Genomic DNA, 20,542 nt, shown 5'->3' with positions numbered 1-20,542 from the left:
TGTTATCGTTAATGTTATCGTTAATGTTATCGTTAATGTTATCGTTAATGTTATCGTTAATGTTATCGTTTATGTTATCATTTATGTTATCGTTTATGTTATCGTTAATGTTATCGTTTATGTTATCGTTAATGTTATCGTTTATGTTATCGTTAATGTTATCGTTAATGTTATCGTTTATGTTATCGTTAATGTTATCGTTAATGTTATCGTTTATGTTATCATTTATGTTATCGTTAATGTTATCGTTAATGTTATCGTTTATGTTATCGTTTATGTTATTGTTAATGTTATCGTTTATGTTATCGTTTATGGAAACAATTAAATGGTAAAAACAAAATAAACTTGACGATCAGACGATTCTCTCTTCGTTAATTATGTTCGACATGGAGCGTTTATGGAAACAATTAAATGGTAAAAACAAAATAAACTTGACGAAGGGTTTTGTTTTTTATCATGGTTTTCTCCACTATGGTCCTAACGTGGCACCCGACGAGATTTTTTTTCATTCTTCCTCTTTGAAGTTGTCGAAATATTCTGTTATTTTTTCCTTCAGTAATGTTAAGTCTTCTTTGAATGTAAGTATTGTGCAACCTTTGATGTCATAGTGTGTTTGAGGAAGAGTATTTTTGACAATTTCCTTTATTTGTTCATTCGGTGTCATTGAAATCGGTAAGTTTTCACGATAGAACCAGTTTCTGTCAGATTTATATATCTTAGCTAAGTCGTAAAAGCTCTTGTTGTTTCTTCTCACTAAATGCAACATAACCATATCTCTGTCTTCTTTTTTCTCCAACTCTTCAGTATATATCATATACTTATAACTCCTTTCCTTTTGGTACTGAACGCGGTATTCTTTTCTGTATGCTTTTGTCTTTGGATTCAATGACTTCATCTTTTGCTTTATATAGTTCATCTAACATCATGAAAATATAACAAGCATAACGAGGTGAAGCCCACATTGCTACAGCGTTTACTAAAAGTCTATGAACATAATAACCTTTCAAACCAGGAGCCAAATTCTTGCGATTTTCATACGGAATCTCTTCATTCTGCAAAGCAATCATATGAGGAAATTCTTCTAAAAGTTCTTTTGTCTGTTGGTTTTCAAACCAATGATATGCTTGCTTTGTAGAACGAAGAGCATTCATTATACTTTGCATTTGGTACATATCGTCTTTAACTGAACGAATGAGACGTAACTGTTTGTTATACTGTATGTACTCGTATTCTTCATTTATGGCTTCATGAACGATAGCAGTTGTTGTGTTCTCTGATGTTGACATTACTGTCTTTACATACAAGATAAAAATTTTTGTTAGGAAAAAATTAGCGTTATTTTCTGACTTTCACAAAAGACAAAAATAAACGCTTTACATGTATTTTTCAGCAACTTCGTCAAATAATTTTATAGCTTTATCTATCTCATCTACTTCAAACGTTTCTTTACCTTTTATGGGAGCACCATACATTTTCTCAAACTTTTCGAGTAGTTCTGTTTCTGCGGCTCTCATATCATTAACGAACAAAACCTTGACTCTATTGACTGTAGAGTCATATCTTTGAGTTATATTATATGTTCTTCCTATCTTATATCTCTTTGTATTGAAGTCCTTCGGTTTCTGAACGATGTAAAGTAAGCCTTCACTGCAACGTTCTGAGTCGAATGAACCATAAGTTATGAAGTTATATCCAACAACAGGGTCAATCCACAGAAGAATTATTGGTATAAGACTTTTGTCAATGAGATATGCTGTAGTTCCATAGAATCTTACCGATATCATGAGCTCAGGATTTCTTGTCAAAATTTTCTGAGTAGAAGCAATTCTAACCCAGTCCTTTGTTTTCTTTCCAGAAGGTGTTATAATGTCTGACAAAGAATATTTGTTGTATTTCTTACAGTATCTTACGTTTAAATCACCAATTCTAACCACTTTGGTGTCATTGTCAATCTTTCTTACTGTTTCAAACTCAATGTTTGACATTACTGTCTTTACATACAAAATAAAAAAATAAATAAAAATAAAACTAACTTTATTTTTATCTTTTATGAAAATTCATGAAATTTGGTCATTTTTCAGCAACAAAATGAAAAAGTTTAGAAGAATTTTCTTATTCTTTCTGGTTTATTTTTATCTTTCCAGTACTCCCGCTCTAATGGTCCCAGATGGGTTGGCTTCGACTCTCTCAAGTTCTTAGATGGTATAACATCTTCAACGCCTCCTTCATATCTTACTTTATAAGTGTCATCGTTTATGTTATAGCCAAGTATTTCAATAACCACTCCTCGCTTTGCTTCGTCAATGGTTTCAGCAAGTTTGCCATTACTACTTTCAACTAATTTATGACGAGGGTAAAACGCAATAGAGTCGTCAGCAGCTTTTATAAGATATCCATTACCTTGCGTAGAGTCTACGATATAATAGTTTCTACTTAACCTTAAACGTTTCTTTGTCAACGGTTTGTCGTCAAGAACTACACGAACTTTTGTACCAGGAATGAGGGTAAATTGTGTTGAATTTCTGATATTTTGTGTTTGGCTTCGTTTCTTTTGTATATACTTTTCTTCTTGTTGTTGTGTCATTGAATTTGGTGTATGTCCTGTTGTAGAATGTGTTGAGGAATTATATACTTCGAGAAAATGTTTCATTGTTTCTTCGGTAAAGTCTCGCTCTTGGTTTAAATCTCTGAGCGTTCTTATGAAGCGGTTTATGATGCCGAGTATGTTATGGTTATGGTCTTCAGTAGTGTAGTGAGTTATGTTATGCTTAATGAGAAAATCTGTGATTTCATTGCTGAGGTATGCACCGTCTTGGTCTGATGTTAATGAAGTGGGATGATGTTCTGCCACGAACTTTTGTAAAACTCTTAACACTTCACGAGTTCCTTTATTCCTCATTGGATATGCATATGCTTTGCGAGTGTTAACATTAATGAAGATGAGGAATGGTGGCTTTCTTCCTTTCTTACTCTGAACGAGAGTGTCAAATTGGTATGCGTCAGGAGCGTTGGAGTAAATTGGTAAAAAGTAGTCGTAAGGGTTTATTTTTGTTTGATGTACAACATTTTTGTCAAAGAACCTTTTCACTTCAGCTCTGTTAGTAAATCCCCAACTCTTTGCAGCTTCATTGAACTTCTTAAATGACCTCCATGGATGTTGTTCGAATACTTCTTTCAAGCTCATTTATGTAAAGTTAAAGATTTTATTCTAGGCTCAAGCGCGTTCATTGAACGCGGTACCATGCGAATATAGTCACAAATGGTGGCATATAATCTGCACCCGAGCCTGTTGGATTTGTTGTGAAAGTATGGACATGATTTCCTCCTGGTTCAGTTGGTCGAAAAATCTTTTTTGCTGCATTGTTATAAGATGGAGATAAAACATCATTGCCATCTCTATATTCTGAGTTGTATAATGGGTGGTCTCTTAATGAGTGGCTATGGTCGCCAGAAAAGTTTGTCGTTCCTGTATGAGTGTGCGCAGGTAAGTTTGCTTCTTTAATTTTCTTCGAACCTCCTGTTTGCTTTGAATAGTTAGCACAGTATAAGAATTTATCTACAATCTGCTTCCACGTACCAAAACCTAAAACTGTTGCTGGATTTGTTGAATTCATTGACGTATAAATAGAACCAACAGGATATATGGTTTGAAGAATCTGGGCCTTCATTGTTAGAAGTTCATGTTTAACGTTTATAGCTTTATTGCCTTCTACAATATTTATATTGTTTGTTATTAAACCATTAGGAAAAGTAGGAGGATAAATTCTTTGTTCTTGTACAGTTGCACCGTTCTTCCTGTTTTTGTTACTATTTCGATGCATGCCTTAATTTCTTTAATCTTGATTGTTTGAAATTCTTCATGTGTATGGTTCTTGTCGGCTTTTCCATTAAGCGCAGCATTTACTTCCGACTTCTTTGCATAATTTTCATCTACATAAGTTTTGTCGGCTTTCTTATCTAACATTGCTGGTAGTTCGTATGCTTCAAAGTTTCTGGCATGACCTTCAATGTTCATACATCTGTTATCTAAATTGTTAAGAGTATCTTTTACGCTTGTACTCGGATTCTCTAAAGGTGCACTTGAACCCAAATCATAGTTCAATATTATGTCATCTGCTCTAACAGTAGTGAAGGATTTATGTCTATGGTTCTTGTCGGCTTTACTATTTAATGTAGCTTGAAGTTCATTTATATCGGAGATATTGTGTTTATGAGATTTCAAAACTTTGTTCGTTGCGTCAAGTTCATCTTTGTCAGCTTTACTTTTAATAGCATCTTCAAAAGTTATTTTACCTTAACTCTCAAAGTAAATCTTGGTTCAACTAATACACCGTTAACAGAGAAGTATGAAGCATATATTTCATCGTTATAACCAAATGCTTCTGGTGCTTTACCTGTGTCATACTGTACAGTACAGTGTATGTCATAACCTTTAGCACGAATGAATTTATATCTTCTTTCATTAACATCTTCAGTGCTTATTTGTTCATCTGTGTTAAATATCCATGGTAGTCCGTTATAATCTGTTCGTCTGAACTTATATAATGAACATGGTTTTTATCTGCTTTTTCGGCTAATTTCTCTCTATCTCATTTATTTCAAGTTCATGCTACCACCACCTCCCGAAGAAGTATTTTTCTTCAGCTCTTGAAGAACGTCCACTTCGCCATCATTGGTGTCAATAATGAGACTTTGAGTTAAAACCTTTCCTGTCTTAATGGATGTTTGTAAAACTTCTTCTTCACCGTGTTCGGGGTCATGGTCGTCATCATATCTTGTGAAATCAGAGATGTTGTCATACATTAAGCATATCTGTCTCAAAAGTTCTGCTATTTGAAACTGGAACGAAAGATATACAGAACTTTCATCATCTCCTAAAGTCAAGTCTGCTTTCTTAAGTATTTCTTGAATGTATGCAATGAGAACAGAGTACCTTGGAAAATATTCGAACAATATTTCATTAGCTGTTGGTTTTGGTGGTTCTTCTGGAGTTTCTGTTGTTTCAGTTCCTTCTGTAGGTTCTGTTGGAGTTTCTGCATCTCTTGACTTCAATGCTCTTGCTCTCAAAGACCTAAATGTTAGAGCACCAGGTTTTACAAAGGACTTTATAAATGCTTTAATAGTTCCTGGTAAGTTATTGTTAGCATTAAGTAAGTTCCTTATGCTTCCATCATGTACGTCCATAGCACTATGTAAAAAATCTATACTTTTCTTGTAGTCAGCAATAGACTGACTGTGATTTTTTAAAGATTTGTCAATACCTTTAAGCCAATCTTCATGCATGTCTGATACTGAGCCAAGAATATCATTTGCTTCCTTTAGTGTATTTTGTGCCTCTCGTAAAGTATCCAATCCCGTACGTGCATTGTTTGCTATACGTCTTACAGTATCTATTTGACTCCTTGTTTCTTGCATCCAACCAGATAAAGTTTTAATAGTATCCGAACCATTTGAAATGAAGTTCAAAGCATTTTTAACGTCATCTAAAACTTCTTCACCAAGTACTGTCCATATCTTTCCGATTTGGTATTGAAGAACTCCATATGAAGCAGCTGTTAAACCAGTATTTATAAGGTTCCATATCCATGATTTAGCAGTTTTTCCATCCTTTCCATCTTCACCATCCAAACCGTTTTCACCTTGAGGTCCTTGTATTCCTTGTATTCCTTGTGGTCCTTGTGGTCCTTGAGCTCCAGTGTCACCCTTCTCTCCTTTCAGTTCATCTTTATGTTCGTTATAATATTCTAATGTCATAAGGTGTACATCATTACTGCTACCAGCAACGCCGAGAATTTGTTTCTCATTCATGACTAAATTCTTTAGGCATTTAATGTTGTCGTCAAATCGAAAGCTCTTTAACAATTCAATGAGAACATTTAATACTTTCACTAATGAGGCATCTACTGTAGAATTTATATATTGCACCGTTCCATCATTTATGATAGGAACTTTACTTGTTGTAATGAATGGGTCATACGTGTTAAAAGTATCGAAATCAATGACTTTTTTAGTTTTTCCATCGTCAATGACTAAATCATTGCCTTCAATGGTTAAAGTTGAGTTTTCGTTTACTAGTTCATGTGCTCTTCTTGCTTCATTTGTTTCATACGCATATGCAGCAATAGTCATATTTTAATGAGAATAAAATGTTGTTCTATTTGCAAAGTACAGACCCGAATGAATACGGGACAGTAAAACTACAAACAAACTTAGGTCTTCAGAATGAAGCGCTTGCTTTCAGAGTTGTTGACTTCAATACTATCGCAACTTTTGTCATAACAGATGAAACAGATTTCATAGAGATTGAAATAGATGACAAAAGAAGTGTTATAACATTTCCTAACAGAGCTGGGTATAGAATAGATAAAATTGCTGGAGTCATAGATACTCTCATAAATGAAGAAACTATTGACAACATAGATGTCGAACTCTCTTCTGAGGGAACATTGAAGTTCAGTTATGCGAAAGAGTTTAAGATACCAAGAATGAGTCATAGAGTACAACTTCTTTTGGGTGCATACCATATGACATTTCCTTTGAAAAGTGTTGACAAAACGATTGAGATGAAATCTGTTCCATACGTATGTTATGGTAATTGTTTATACATTGAGTCTAAAATAGCTAATGTCACAGGTATTTCAGGAGTTAATAGTAAAGGTTCACTAGAATATAAGTCTTTCTGTTATGAAGTAAATTCAATGTTCATTCCAAACGTTCCTGTCATAGCAACTCATTTAGGTAAATGGGTTCGCATTAGTCCTCATAATTTGAAAGACATGCAATTCAGACTTGTTGACTTTCAAGGAGAGCCTGTAGAACTGAAGGCACCAGTGCGAATGACTGTTGAAGTTGACTTTTTAGAAAATATTAAATGCAACAGCTTACAAGAGAACTCAGAGCTAAAAATATAAAGTATGAATGTTATGTATTAGGTCATGAACTTTGGTTGTTGCTGTTTGATGAAACAAATGAGTTAGTTATGTCAGTCAAGAGAACAGAAAAATATTGTGTTAGTGAAAACTGCACCAAGTCAATAAGATTAGGTTTGCATTATGAAGATGAGTTCGCTACTGTTGAAGAAGTTTTGGATAGATATTACAAATTGCTAACTTGAAATTTTTTGACTGACGGCGCAAAGCGCCAAGACCGAAGGTCCTGACTGCTTTAATTTACTAAAACATATTTCAAGCAAAGTTTATATTCTGTTGAAAGTTTTGTATATTCATTCGAATATTTATACTTAAACTCAACTCCTGTAGTTCCTGGTGTTTCAATGATGCGGATGTTATGTTTCGTACCGAAATGGCTAACAAAAAAGTGACAGAAAACCTTAAATTGCGCGGCAATTTTAATTAAAAAATAAACATGAATTTTTGTGATTGATATTATGCATTTTATTTATATTATATAAGATTTAAATTTAGGGGAAAAATTGGAAAAAAAATAAGATTGGAAGTCTTTAGGTAAGAAGGAAAGGGCAAGAGATATATAGTGTACATATATACCTCTTGCCCTTTCATTCTAAGTAGAAATGGGAGAAACTTTGTCCGCATCATAAGTTATGCGGACAAAGTTTCTCCCATTTCTAATGGGAATTGTAGGCTATGAGGCACTGATATATAATCAGTACCTCATAGCCTACAATTCCCTTTATTAGACTTCCAAACTTTGAATTAATGTCTTGACATTAACTCAAAGTTTGGAAAACTTCACGTAAGAATCAATCGTCAAAAATCTCGATTGCAGTTATATTCATTGTGTTAAATTTGATTTATTTTGAAATTTTTATAAATTAAATTTTATATAACATAAAGCGTTATGAATTAGTATTTCCATATGAATTTTATCTCGAAAATAGTAATTCTGTACAGTTATATTTCGGTTAAATAAATATATCTAAATAGAAAGAATCAGAAAAATCAAATTATTGGCGCCAAAAATGTCACCTTTTTGGTGAGCCATTTCGGTATGAGATAATGATGCGGATGTTACCTATTTTCATGAATAGTGGAGTTTGACCACAGCATTCGATTTCAGGGTCGAGATAGTCAATGACACATTGTTTCCCTGTTATTCGTGATATAACATTTTCTAAATCCTCCTTTGTTAGAATTATTTGTTCTTGCTTATAAGATTTACCAAAAGCTTCTTATCGTCTTTGAGTAAAATTGTTTGGTATAACTGAAGAAGGTAATGGTCTACGTTATCTGAAGGATTTGTTTGAACATTTGTGTAAGGGTTGTCGTTGGCTTCTCTTGAAAGAATTTGGTCCAGTGGTGGATACTCTAACTTAACATCTGATGTAGCGTTAGCGTTTGAAGCTGAGTTTAAATTCACGGCGCCATGCTCCAAGACCGAAGGTCCCGACTTAAGATCTGGTTCTTTTTCTTTCAAACACTCTGAACTATAGTTCTTTATGACAATATTGTTTGTCGTTCGTGAGTCAACATTTGATGTTGGTTCAATTGGAACATTAACGGCACCAGCTAAGATGGATTTGCTTCTCATTTCATATAGAATAAAAACCTTTTATATGTATGAAATGAACAATATACTCGACAAGGGTTTGAATGTAAAGCTAACGAATGAAAATATTGTTGAATTCACTGAGACAGGAGCTGTGTATAAAGATGTAGAACTACTGAACAAAAGAGCTAAGGGAAGAAGCAGGAACATGAACAAAGGGTGGAAGCCTATAAAAATTTATGTCAATGATGGCTCAGGAGGTTCAAACATAAAGTATGCAGAAAGTTATAGAGTTTATGCTCTCAAAGGTGAAAAGCCTTCATTTAAGAACAGCTATTCTAACGCATATCCTCAAAAGCTAACGGATGGGAAAGTGGATATGAATGACAGCAAAAATATTAACAGAAATGGCGACAGAGATGCATGGAATTTGTTTACCATCAGTCAATTGAAGGTTAAACTTTAAAACAATGTTGGTCGTTCCCATGGAATATTTTTGACTTTAATGGTATTAGTCATGATATGAATCTCAAGGTATGAACGAGGAGAGATGAGAGACCTATATGCTTCCCAAATTTCTTCAAAAGGTAATGTTATACCTGACTGTTTCCAAATGAGTTCAATATCATAACGTGAGAAACCTTGAAAGATAACGAAGTCAGTTATGAGACGTTTTATGTTTAAAGCTAAAAACCTCCATGTTTGCATAAGTATTGCTACAGTTAAGTGGTAATGTCTGACTTTAGTAATGATGTTAGCTAATGGTGAGTCTGGTTTTGACACTAAACCTTTTCCGGCGAAGTCGTCACAAACGAGCAGAGTGTTTGAAGGATACTTTTTGAAGGGGTATTTTGAAAGTTTTGACAGAATGTAGTTTGTAAGTCGTTTCATATCGTAAACTCCTGAGTATTGACGTAAGTGGTGTTTGTCAATAATTCTTTCCATCTCCTCAGAAGTCTTTTGCATTCCTGACTGTATAAATTCAACGATGGCATAATATTTTCTCTTACGTCGAATGTAACGTTGAAGAAATTCAATGAGTTCACTGTCTGGAACTTTAACGACAGAGGCTTGAACTTTTGACATAAATGTTTTCGCTGTTGAATCCATAGAGTCTGAAGTTGCTGATATAATGATTTGGTCATAGTAAGAGTCGTTTCTTAAACGCTCTGTTATGAGTATATGACGAATGAGGTTAAATGTCTTACATGAACCCATCTTTCCACAATAGAAATAAACACCATTTGAACAGAACTCATAGTCCTTACTGAAAGGAAGAATGAGAGAACTGTTGAGCTTTTCACTGCTTTCATTCATGTCTTCATCTACGTCATGTATTAAATGCTTCATTTTATCTCCATTAAAATGCAAGTCAGAAATATTCAGAACATAGCACCGAGTCTAACTGACAAGAGTATAAAGATATACTATGAACATGTTATGATGAAACCAACCAAAATTCAAGAAAGTCAGTATACTTATGAATATCCAAGACACTGGGTAGAGTATGTAGGAGGTGAGAAAGCTATTGAAATCAGACAGGTTCGAAGTATTCCAGCAGGAAGAACAATATTATTGAAGAACTTTAATGTTTTGAGGTATAATGATGAAACAAAGAAGCAAGATAGTTTCCCTGTTGCTGTGTATGTGAACTTAGATACAGGAGATGACATGAAAGTTTTTAATACAAAGCTTCAAACGGTAGTGAGAGAACAACTGACTGCGGAAGGGCATCCATTACCTTCAGAAGTTACCATAGCATATAATTTTGAAACAAACTCAATAGATTTTAAAGTCGTCTCTGCAAAGAAGTCAGGTTTTACATTTAATGAAGCAGATGTATATTCGAATGAAAACTTCAAAGCTATTGCATGGTTAGATAATGACGATTGCTTTAAGAAAATATTTAAATACAGTGACTCAACGATGTCAATAGATGACCTTCGTGGAATGTTACCATCGACGTTTACAGTAGAAGGTTCAGCAGGATTGCTTACAAGATTGTCAATTGGTGGTATTTGGTCTCGTGAGAACATTGTTATAAAATCCAGTATAAGTGAATTTGCTGAAGAATCTATATTATGTCTTTCAAACTACATGTATTCGCCGCCGAAGCATTATAGTATAACAAACTTTGTCAGTAAGTTTAACATAAGACTTGTCGAACCTTCTTCAATGAAAGATGTTGTGCTACCTAAAGATGGAAAGGATGGACTCATTATTGAGATGATTTTAATAGCATATTATGATTTGTTCTTGAAGGTCATTCATGATGAAAAACTGTTGTAGAAGATGTTAGCAATTGTTCAGACATTTGAAGCGTATAGATGATATAAGAAAGAAGTTAGATAGACCGCAAAGCGGTGAGGGCGAAGCCCGTGAGAATGTTTATGTTTCATTGACTTTCTCCAGTAACGAGAACTTTTATGAGATAATATTGAAGAGAGATGATTTTAATATGGTGTAAATGGTAGCTTGGGCAGCTTTAGGCGCAATGGGAACAAAAGCATTAGCATTTGGAGCAAAAGCACTTGGAGCTTATGACGCAGTAAATAAATGAGTGGAGGAAGGGTTTCGAATACATTAGATGCAAATAAAGGAAAGATTGGAGGCTGGGTTGCAAAGAAGTTAAGATTAAATAAAATAGGGCTCATAAATAAGCATCCAATTTGGTTGCGACTGAGTCAGAAAATGCTTTAGGAAAGGACGATGAGTTTGCAAAACACGCAAAAGACTTTAATGACCAGATGAAAGGTGAAACAATGCATTTAAATAGAGTCGATGGAACTAAAGAAAATGTTTCTTCTCCACCAGCGGTTTATCCATACGGACCTTATGGAATATATGGAAACCCTTATGAACGACCATTTGACCCATTGACTGGTGGAAGTAATTGGTATCATTATGGACGAAGAAGAAAGACAGTCAAGTTGGAGACAGACGTGAAGAAAGCAACTAAAAAGAAACCAAGGAAGAGAGTTATAAAGCAATGAATTCAACAGGATAGAAATGAGGTTAGAAATCGGGTTAGATCTAACCTTCTACCCTAAATTTATTTTTGTGCTATGTTTTCATACGTGTGAGGGTGGTGATATCATTAATTTTTAAGTTTATTTTTATATAAATGACAGAACAAAAATATAACATTTCTACTCAGCAGGAATGAGACCCTTACTGACTATGTATTCGTTTAATGCTTGATGAAAACAATGGTACATATTATTGTATGGGTATACACAACGTCTGTTTCCACCGTCGTCGTATATGTAGAGCTCAAATCCAGTCCAACCTTCTTTTGTACAATATGTAACTTTATTTAAGTATGCATTTATGTAGATAAGGCAATTTTCTTCATCGCTCCAGAAATAATTTTTGTTCTTTGTTGAAATAGTTTTCGTTCCTCTGCGACCATAAGGAATGTATGCAATGAACTTTGCGTCATAAGGGATTGTAATATATTCAGGGTTTCTTTCATCGTCAATGGGTCTGTCTTTGTTAAAATGCATGTTTCTCAGTTTTACTTGAGTTTTGAATAGTTCACGGAAACGTTCTGGGAAAGAGTCATAGTAAATGTAGTCAGACATGTCTTTGTAATTAAATAAAAAAGTTGGAAAATAAATAAAATAAGGTTATTTTTATTTAGTGAAGTCGTTAGTGAAGTTGTTTATGTGTCAGACGGTTTTGTAAATATTTAAGGTTAAGTTGGTGTTATGGTTGTGTTGTAAAATATACGTTACCGGTTTCGTAAAGTGTCAAAACCGCTAAGTGGTGTACGGAGGCGCGCAGCGCCACAGTACGCAACTTAGGGATACTAACTTTCGATAGTAGTTGTATATGAAACTAAGTTCTAAGTAAAACGCATGGTATAATGGAATTATTCTTTTTCTTCCATCTGTAGTAAACCATACTTGAAAGTCTGAAATACTTCCACTTGGTGGTTCGTATAACTTTGTAGGTTTTTCGTAAAAGTCATTTGCCAAGCATAAGAAAGAGTTTTGGGCGCCAGAAAATGAAGCATGAACAATAATAGCATCTGGGTCGAAAACATCTTTAAATAAATATGGTTCATCTCTTGCATATCGACTGTAGATATTTGCTAAAGGAGGTTCAACTTTCTGATTTAACATTCTTTGCAAATAATACCATGACATTGCAGTGAATTCTGTATATATTTGTTCGTCTTTATTTGGATTGTCTTCGTAGATTTGAAATGACACTTGTGAATTTTGTTTGTCATATACAATTCTCACATAAAGTGTGCTATCGGTATTCGCATATTCATCAGCATATTTTGCATAACATGAATTTATTTTATCTTCTATATTTTTTAATGCAGCCTGTAGAGAAGATGAGAGGTCAACTTGTATTAGCTCAATTTCTTCCACATTTTTCGTTGCCCTTCAGATGTATAATCTATATGAAACCTTACAATAAATGGAAAACTTTTATCTTCTACAGACACAAACTTTATTCTTCGAAAGCCAATAGCTTTTGTGACAGATGGGTCTCTTAACCATCTTAATGGGTAGTCAAAACGATAGCCTTCATGCTTTACGGTATCTGTCTCAAACTTTTGACCGACATTAGTAAAAAGTTCATCTAATGGTTTAGTTGTAGCAACTCTAGAATTTTCTTTTTCTATTGGAAGCATATTTTATCTATAATAAAAATGTCAAATGAAACAGCGTCTATGAGAGAAATACAACACAACCGACAACTCATTATGCAAGCTCTAAATAAGAACACAACAAACTTTTCAAACTATTCTAAGATATCTGAGTCATTGAAAGGGGGTGACTTAAAACTGACATTAAACCCAATGACAGATGAGTTTCTGTTTCAAGACAATAAGAACCATACTGTCTGTATAAATCCAACAAAAGGAACTTTAAACGAGAAACCTATAAATGAACTTCTTTTGAAAGCAGATGTTGACAACAAAGCTGACAAAGAATATGTAGACGATGCAATAGCAAAAGAAGAAGAAAGAGCTAACAATGCTTATGCAACAAAAGAACATACTCATCCTGAACTAGCAGACAAAACATATGTTGACAATAAAATGTCAAGTGAAGTGACAAGAGCTGAAAACGAATATTCTAAAAAGACTCATATACATTATATTAACCAAATACCAAGTCTTAAGGAAACATTAGAGACAAAAGCAGATAAGACTCATACACATTCTATATCTGATATTACAAACTTACAAGAAACCTTAAACAGGAAAAGTGACGTTGGACATACACATACCATTGCAAATATTACAAACTTACAAGAAACCTTAAACAGGAAAAGTGACGTTGGACATACACATTCTATATCTGAAATAACAGACTTAAACGTTAGCCTTGAAAAGAAAGCAGATAAAACATATGTCAATGAAATATACCAAAATTTGATAGGAACAAAAAATATTGAAACTATTGTTGGTGACTTTTCTGTCAATGAAGAAAATAAATATTTTAGATGGCAGTTGGTACAGTCCTTAAAAAATGGTACACGGCATAAACTCATTCCGAAAAATAACAATGAAATGTATGTAAGCTATAAAAAGAATGATGGTACACAAGTTAAAGTTCCATTAGACAACAACTGCTACTTAAACTTATATGGAGACGAACAAAAGAAATATTTAAGAGTTTATGAAATGGCAGATATGACATTGCCTGACCCAGCTCCAGCACCACATTATTATGACTATGGAGATGACGACAGAACACCACATGTAGATGAACAAAAGCTAACATTATATTTAGATTATTATAGATATAAAAGATATAATGCAATAGAAAAAACGAGAATAGTATATTATTATACAGATGACAGAAATAAATATTATAGTCAAGATTTTACCTACCCTGAAAACATAAGATTATATTATAAAAAATATTCTGACACAAACCAGAAGAAACCTGAAATAGCTGCACTATATTTTAAGTTCAAAAAAGACAATCCTATAATATCTCATATGTTTGATTTAATGAACCCAGTAGGTTCTATTTATACATCTATGGATGCAAGAGGTCCTCAAGTAATGTTTGGTGTTGGTGCATGGGAACAAATAGTCGACAGGTTTTTGTATTGTGCAAACTCTTCAAAGGAAACAGGTGGAAGTAAAACGATTTCAGGTGAAAATTTACCTGCACACAGTCATTACATAGATTTAAGTACATCTCAAGCAGGTTGGCATAAGCATAGATATTGGGATTGGTCAGGAATGACAAAAGGTAAAGGATATGATGTTAAAGACGACGTTAAGTTTGCTATAAATTGTTACTGGGATGACACTCAGGGAGAAGGAAACCATACACATTTCGTTTCAGGATATACGCAAACAACGGGACAAAGTAAAGAATACATGCCACCTTACATGACAGTTTACGCATGATATAGAATTGCTTAGTCGTCATTTTCAACTTCTTTAGCATATTCGTCAGGAGTTGTCTTATATTTGTTAGGAACTGTCTTTGAAAGTATACCACCTTGAACTTTGACAAGTTTGAAACGAGGTCTGACAATAGTAGTTTTATCTTCTGCTTGCAGTGTGTACATTTTGCCATATTTGCCTAAAACTTCATAATATTCTCTTGTATACTTTCTTCTATTTTTACGAACACAAATGTGAGTACCTGTCGGGTTCCCATTGTTGTCATAGTCAATAGTATTTTCATATGGGTCGCGTTTAGGTATTTCTATTTTTACTTTGTCACCTTTCTGAAGTTTGAAGCCCGGCATTCTTTCTTGTTTGTCTAGTTTGACTAAATTATTAAATATATAGTCTTTCTCTAAGTCAGGGTTGTTTTTCATTTCTTCGGGGGAGTGGTTTCCCAAACCTTTTTGTTTACGGTTATTGTAAATATTTAAAACTTGTCTCAATCTTTGCCATGGAGAAGTGTCTATATTTGTCGTCATATGACATTTCATTTGCTTCACCACCTTGTGGTTGGTTTAAGTCTCTTTAACATTTTTATACATCCGTCAATGACACCAAGAGCAGAATGGTTTTGGTCGACAATGAAATATTGGTTTACATTTTTTGAACGCAGATAGTTTTTTACATCATCTGATTTGAAAGAACTTCACAGTCAGATGTCAGTTTTGTTGGATGGTATTTGTCAACAAATATTGTCAAAGCAGTTTTCACATCTAAAATATTTTTGGACCATAATGGTATGGCTTCACAGTATCTTGTGTTTTGACCAACAAATATTAACCAGTTATGGAGGTCCATCTGTTCTAACTCTCGGAATGTTTTCCAAGATATCCATAAAACCAAGCATTTGGTGTTGAACTAAAAGATTTTTATCATGAGTGCTTTCTTTGTCGCTTTAGAAACATAGGGGTCCTTGTTCGGATTCGTCATTTTTTACCCTATAAGAAATGGGTTTATTTGGCGCATTAGCAGGAGTTGCATCCAGATTTTTACCCGCAGTGGGAACAATAGCCAGAGGTGCATTTGGAATTGGAAGGAAGATTTTGAGTACATTAGGTATACTGAAAGAGAAAGCTCAGCCTATTATACAAACTGTACAGAAAGGTTGGGATGTAGCACGAGATGCAACAAATCTTATTCCAAATCCTGAAACAAGAGGAAAAGTTCAAAGATGGATGGACAATGTAGGAAGACAAGCAGGAAACTATTATAACAAAGCAAATGACTACTATAACCAAGCAGGACACTATATGGACCAAGGTGAAAGATTCTTTAACAGAGGATATAACCATGCACAACAGTGGGTAAACAATAACCAACCGCAACCACCTCAAACGTGGGGAATGTAAAGTTTTTTATTGAGATGAAATGAACAATGCAGCATTGAGACAAATGAGTTCAAGATGGATTTGTCGGCTTCCAGCATTTAAACCGATACCATATAGTCAGGCTCAGCATGTGAAACTGAATGATATTATTAAAGGAACCATCCCACCTCCACAACAACAACCAGTTGAAAACAAACCAAACTAAAATTTTTTACTGAGATGAAATGACCGAAGAAAGTTGAAACGGTAGATTTGACACACAAAACAAAAAGTTCAGAACCATTGTCAAAACCTGTCAAAGAACTTACAGATGAAGAGAAAAATTCAATAATAGAAAGTGCCAGGTCTGGAAATACAAACCCTAACTATAAAGTCACTTTTCATAGAAATGGAACGGCTAGTATCTCAAAAAAGAAACAGACTCTCACAAATAAAATATTGAAGTCTGAAGGAGCTTTCGAGACAACAGATGGAAAAGTTTACTTCACTGACCAACAGTTCATTATAGAACATCTCATTGACTTAGAGTCGAAATATTCTAAACTTTACAACAAACATAAAAAGTTTGAAAGGAAAACAAAAACAAATGGCATATGATATTTATGAAGATGTTGACGACACAACTGTTCCTGCAAGTGAAGTAAAGTCAGAGGAACCGAAAAGTGACGAAAAACCGATAGAAGAAGAAAAACCAAAAACTGAAGATAAACCAAAACCAAAGTTTAGTTTCCAAACTAAACCAAGTCAACCTTCATTAGCTGGTATGGGTTGGCGTCAAAGACTTATGGCAGCAGGCGGTTATGTAAAGTAAAGAAAAAAATATTTTTTTATTTTTATAAAAATACCCCCATATAGAATGGATAGAAAGTCTGCTAGAATAAAAGCAGAGTTACAAAGATATGGTTGGAGAGTTTCGAAGAATTTTAAATATAGGAAGGGAAACCCATAAAAGTCTATGACAAATTGTTCTGGTCTTCGCTACGAAATGGATTTGGAAACAGCACGTGCCAATTATCCAAAACAGACTAGAGAGGTTAGAAGAAGAACGTCTTATGGACATGCCTTTCGATGTCAGTGAACCTCAAGTTGAAGGACACGACGGCTTTCCAGATTCTACTGGAAACATGACGAACAATTGCATCCTTTGAGAGGAAAAAAGGAAAAGGTGAAGACGTACATGCTCCCATGGAAAGAACAAGATATGCATATGAAAAGTATCGTGAAGTTAGAAGTCAAATTACATCTGGTCGAACCTTTACAGTAAACTTTGACGAAGGAAAGAACAAAGAAGGCTTCATGGGAGTACTTGCTGCAATTCAAGACGGAAATAAGAAAGGACACAATCTCAGATTGACCATAACAGATTTGGATGGTCACATTTACTATGCACATGGCAATGAACAAAACAGCCGCAAAACTTCTTGACGCTTTCAAGACTACAAAGAGAGAACAAATGGTTGACTCCGACTCAGACATTTTGAATGCAATTGAAGGAATTGCAAGTGTCAAGTTCGAATGGTACCAACCTAACCCTCAAGCAGTCAGACAACATGCTGGATACTTCCCGTTCATAAATAAGTCTGACATTGACTTGACAAGGTATGGAATTTACAATTCAATTGAAACAATTGTCAATGAACCTTGTATTCTTACATGTCTCAGGAACTCTGGTCTTGTTACAGATGAGAAGATGAAGTATCTTGAGTCATGTGTGAAGACAAGGTACATTCTCAGAGGTCAATTGGCAAAAATTGCACCGTTGGCAAATGTCAATATCCGAGTCAACATACCTACAGCTAAAGGTTCTTCACATGACGACTATGTTGTTGACAAAGACTTACCATGGTTGAAGATTGTAATTGTCCACAACCACTTCATGTTGAACGAAAGTCTTACAAACCCATTCTTTGGTAAAAGTAAGTGCAACATTGTCAGAGCTGTAAACATTCTTTTCGAGAAAGGTTTGTTGGAACCAATTCCAGATGACAAGCTGACAGAAACTTTTGTACCAAAAGACGAAACAAACTTTTCATTGTTAGCAAGACCAAAAGTTGTTCCAGACAAAGTTCTAGTACAAAAGAAGTACACAGTTCCACAAGGGGTTGGTATGTTCGGATACCAACCTGAACCAGAAGAACTTCCAATGAGGTTGCAAGAACTTCAAGATGCTATAAACAAACTTCCATTGAGACATCCAATTGACGTCAAATTGTATTGGAGAGCATCTGAGTTAGGTCAGAAGGTTTTATATGAAACAGGTTGCTTCGACGATGTTTATGAGATAACAGGAGAAGTTTCTCAGAAGATAAGAGACTCATGAATTTCCACAAACTGGACCAATTGGTTGCGACAAGTTCGACTCAGATGAAAAGATATACTATGTCGACCTTAACGCTGCATACATGAGGTTTGTCCAATATATTCCGACTGGAATTCCAAACGAAGATGGTGAGTTCCCGGGAAGGAACTATACAGTTGGAAAAGTCATACAACAACTGTATGATATTAGGAAAGCTTCAAACCCCAAACTTGCAATGACACTCAAATTGCTTATGAATTCGACATGGGGATATTCCATTAAGAAACCTCAAGAGATGAAGAGTAAACATTATGAGAAGGTCGACAACTTTGTTGAAAGGTTTTCTCCTTTTGTTTTGAAGTACGAATTCACTCAAGGTCAAAGTTGTTGTGCATGAAAAATAGCGTGACTTCACTTTTGACAAAGTGACACTTTTTCTGATGGTTTTGTCATTTATTTGTCAGATTTATAAATGGATAATAATGCTGTAAATCAGATATTAATTAAAAATATTTAAGATTTATGTTCGAATTGAAAAGCAAAATGATATTTTTTTTAATTGAAAAACGTTAATATCTGATATTTTGAAGTTTTTAATATTTGTTAGTATCTTAAATTATTGAATGCATACGTTTTTTATGTTCTCAATTTTAAAAAAATTGTGAAGAATTTAGTTTTTTGGAGATGGATGTTTAATATTTGTGAGTGAGAATGCAAGCAGGAGTTTGGTACTTTAAGGCTAGGTTGAGATAGATTTCCCATTATATTATCTGTGAATATATTGTTTGAAAATTCAAGATATAAAAATATATTATCAAAAAATTTATATTTTTAAATACAATAGGGTGGAAATATAGTACAATGAGATAGCAATGATATATTTTATAATGGGAGGTAATCTGAAGATAAGTAGCAAATTTTATGCGATTTTGATTGGGAGTTGGAGGGTGTGAGTACTATAGCATGTAATAGTATCTCACACCTCCAATTCTTCCTATGGCGCCGAAAAATTTTTGGTGAAATGCGACGACATTTCGCCAAAAATTTTCGGCGCCATATAGAGAACTATAGTCTGCGAGGTACTGATTCTATCTATGTACCTCGCAGACCATAGTTCTCAGCCAAAATGGCTAATAATTTGAGAGTCTATATGATAATGTAAAAGTTAAAACATTCAAGTATTTAAGTATTTCTTTAAAATATTAAGTTTTTTATTTTTCCAATAAAATTCTAATATCAAATATTTTTATTTAACGATTAATTTTATTTATATTTTTATAGTTTTTTTTTAAGAAAAAATATTGTTAGGGTTTTATGGATTTTCAATTAATATACAAGATAATTCATGAATGTATATATTTCCAAGTTTTTAATGTAATAAACAGAAATTCATCAAAAGTGACAGCTCTCAATTTTTTGACATTTGTAAATTCTAAATTGAATGAGAAAAATGAAATAATACTAAGCATCATACAATATTCTAGATTTAATTATAATTAGGAAAAAGTTAGTTTTGAGAGTACTTTTCATAGGCATATAGAATGAAATCTTCTGAAAAATAATATCACATAAACTCATATTATTTTCTAATATATAACTATTTTATATAAAAATCAAATTCAATGATCTTAAAAGCGAAGGATAAACCTCAAAATTTACGAATATAATGAGTGGGAATATAATGCTTATCTATCATAAAACCATATGAAATATCAATTTTTGCTTTACGCCTAATTTTTGACGACAATTAGCAAAAAATGTTAAATGTTAACACTCAGTCCACTTGAATATGAAAAATAAATTGACTTTGATTAAATGTTTTTATTTATCATGCAATTCTTCTTGCGACCAAAGATTTGAATAAAATTTCAAAAAATAAGATAGCTTAAAAAATAATATACGGTAGTGTTTACTAATAGATGAATAGTATATAAATTCTATTAAAATGGATTTGATCCAAAAAAATATATAAAATTTGATCATAAATAAAATCGTTTTAAATTACTTCTTCAT

General features: G+C 33.7%; 11 protein-coding genes and 4 pseudogenes across 15 annotated transcripts, besides 6 other annotated features; 7 read left to right on the top strand and 8 right to left on the bottom strand.

The window, feature by feature from the left end:
- Positions 1-12,283: part of a mobile genetic element that runs on past the window's edge.
- TVAGG3_0209030 lies at positions 506-1,286 on the bottom strand (annotated as a pseudogene). Its single transcript has one exon. A coding segment is annotated over exon 1 (781 nt).
- Positions 2,510-3,184, bottom strand: TVAGG3_0209020 (integrase core domain containing protein family; the record flags this gene model as incomplete). The annotated part of the gene is made up of 1 exon (XM_051226577.1): positions 2,510-3,184. A coding segment is annotated over one exon (675 nt), but the record flags the coding sequence as incomplete, so codon positions are not given.
- Positions 3,240-3,668, bottom strand: TVAGG3_0209010 (keratin-associated protein family; the record flags this gene model as incomplete). The annotated part of the gene is made up of 1 exon (XM_051226576.1): positions 3,240-3,668. A coding segment is annotated over one exon (429 nt), but the record flags the coding sequence as incomplete, so codon positions are not given.
- On the bottom strand, positions 3,805-4,803 carry TVAGG3_0209000 (annotated as a pseudogene). Its single transcript has one exon. A coding segment is annotated over exon 1 (999 nt).
- On the bottom strand, positions 5,235-6,129 carry TVAGG3_0208990 (organellar and viral DNA polymerase type B; the record flags this gene model as incomplete). Its single annotated transcript, XM_051226575.1, has 1 exon — positions 5,235-6,129. A coding segment is annotated over one exon (895 nt), but the record flags the coding sequence as incomplete, so codon positions are not given.
- Positions 7,468-7,654: a mobile genetic element.
- TVAGG3_0208970 lies at positions 7,943-8,508 on the bottom strand (annotated as a pseudogene). The gene has a single exon. A coding segment is annotated over exon 1 (566 nt).
- On the bottom strand, positions 9,249-9,783 carry TVAGG3_0208960 (uncharacterized protein; the record flags this gene model as incomplete). The annotated part of the gene is made up of 1 exon (XM_051226574.1): positions 9,249-9,783. A coding segment is annotated over one exon (535 nt), but the record flags the coding sequence as incomplete, so codon positions are not given.
- On the top strand, positions 9,832-10,653 carry TVAGG3_0208950 (uncharacterized protein; the record flags this gene model as incomplete). The annotated part of the gene is made up of 1 exon (XM_051226573.1): positions 9,832-10,653. A coding segment is annotated over one exon (822 nt), but the record flags the coding sequence as incomplete, so codon positions are not given.
- TVAGG3_0208940 lies at positions 10,934-11,459 on the top strand (annotated as a pseudogene). Its single transcript has one exon. A coding segment is annotated over exon 1 (526 nt).
- On the bottom strand, positions 11,616-12,050 carry TVAGG3_0208930 (uncharacterized protein; the record flags this gene model as incomplete). The annotated part of the gene is made up of 1 exon (XM_001294191.1): positions 11,616-12,050. The coding sequence occupies one exon, from the start codon at positions 12,048-12,050 to the stop codon at positions 11,616-11,618; it is 435 nt and encodes a 144-aa protein (XP_001294192.1).
- Positions 12,051-12,283: a terminal%2Cinverted (terminal inverted repeat of Maverick-2 transposon ID:TVAGG3_0208920).
- An 852-nt stretch (positions 12,284-13,135) lies between these two features.
- On the top strand, positions 13,136-13,695 carry TVAGG3_0208910 (phage tail repeat-like family; the record flags this gene model as incomplete). The annotated part of the gene is made up of 1 exon (XM_051226572.1): positions 13,136-13,695. A coding segment is annotated over one exon (560 nt), but the record flags the coding sequence as incomplete, so codon positions are not given.
- A 733-nt stretch (positions 13,696-14,428) lies between these two features.
- Positions 14,429-18,172: a mobile genetic element.
- On the top strand, positions 15,850-16,251 carry TVAGG3_0208900 (uncharacterized protein; the record flags this gene model as incomplete). Its single annotated transcript, XM_051226571.1, has 1 exon — positions 15,850-16,251. One exon carries the CDS (start codon positions 15,850-15,852, stop codon positions 16,249-16,251), a length of 402 nt encoding a protein of 133 aa, XP_051111557.1.
- On the top strand, positions 16,271-16,435 carry TVAGG3_0208890 (uncharacterized protein; the record flags this gene model as incomplete). The annotated part of the gene is made up of 1 exon (XM_051226570.1): positions 16,271-16,435. The coding sequence occupies one exon, from the start codon at positions 16,271-16,273 to the stop codon at positions 16,433-16,435; it is 165 nt and encodes a 54-aa protein (XP_051111556.1).
- TVAGG3_0208880 (phage tail repeat-like family) lies at positions 16,817-17,041 on the top strand (the record flags this gene model as incomplete). Its single annotated transcript, XM_051226569.1, has 1 exon — positions 16,817-17,041. The coding sequence occupies one exon, from the start codon at positions 16,817-16,819 to the stop codon at positions 17,039-17,041; it is 225 nt and encodes a 74-aa protein (XP_051111555.1).
- Positions 18,173-18,632: 460 nt separating the features above from the next.
- On the top strand, positions 18,633-18,926 carry TVAGG3_0208860 (DNA/RNA polymerases family; the record flags this gene model as incomplete). Its single annotated transcript, XM_051226568.1, has 1 exon — positions 18,633-18,926. One exon carries the CDS (start codon positions 18,633-18,635, stop codon positions 18,924-18,926), a length of 294 nt encoding a protein of 97 aa, XP_051111554.1.
- Positions 18,927-19,904: 978 nt separating this feature from the next.
- Positions 19,905-19,941: a mobile genetic element.
- Positions 19,905-19,941: a terminal%2Cinverted (terminal inverted repeat of Banshee-A3 transposon ID:TVAGG3_0208850).
- Positions 19,942-20,542: the final 601 nt, after the last annotated feature.

Source organism: Trichomonas vaginalis, chromosome IV, assembly GCF_026262505.1.
Source record: "Trichomonas vaginalis G3 chromosome IV, whole genome shotgun sequence".
NCBI lineage: Eukaryota > Parabasalia > Trichomonadida > Trichomonadidae > Trichomonas > Trichomonas vaginalis.
Note: the sequence above shows the minus strand (reverse complement) of the source record. Positions and strands in the feature narration are given on the sequence as shown.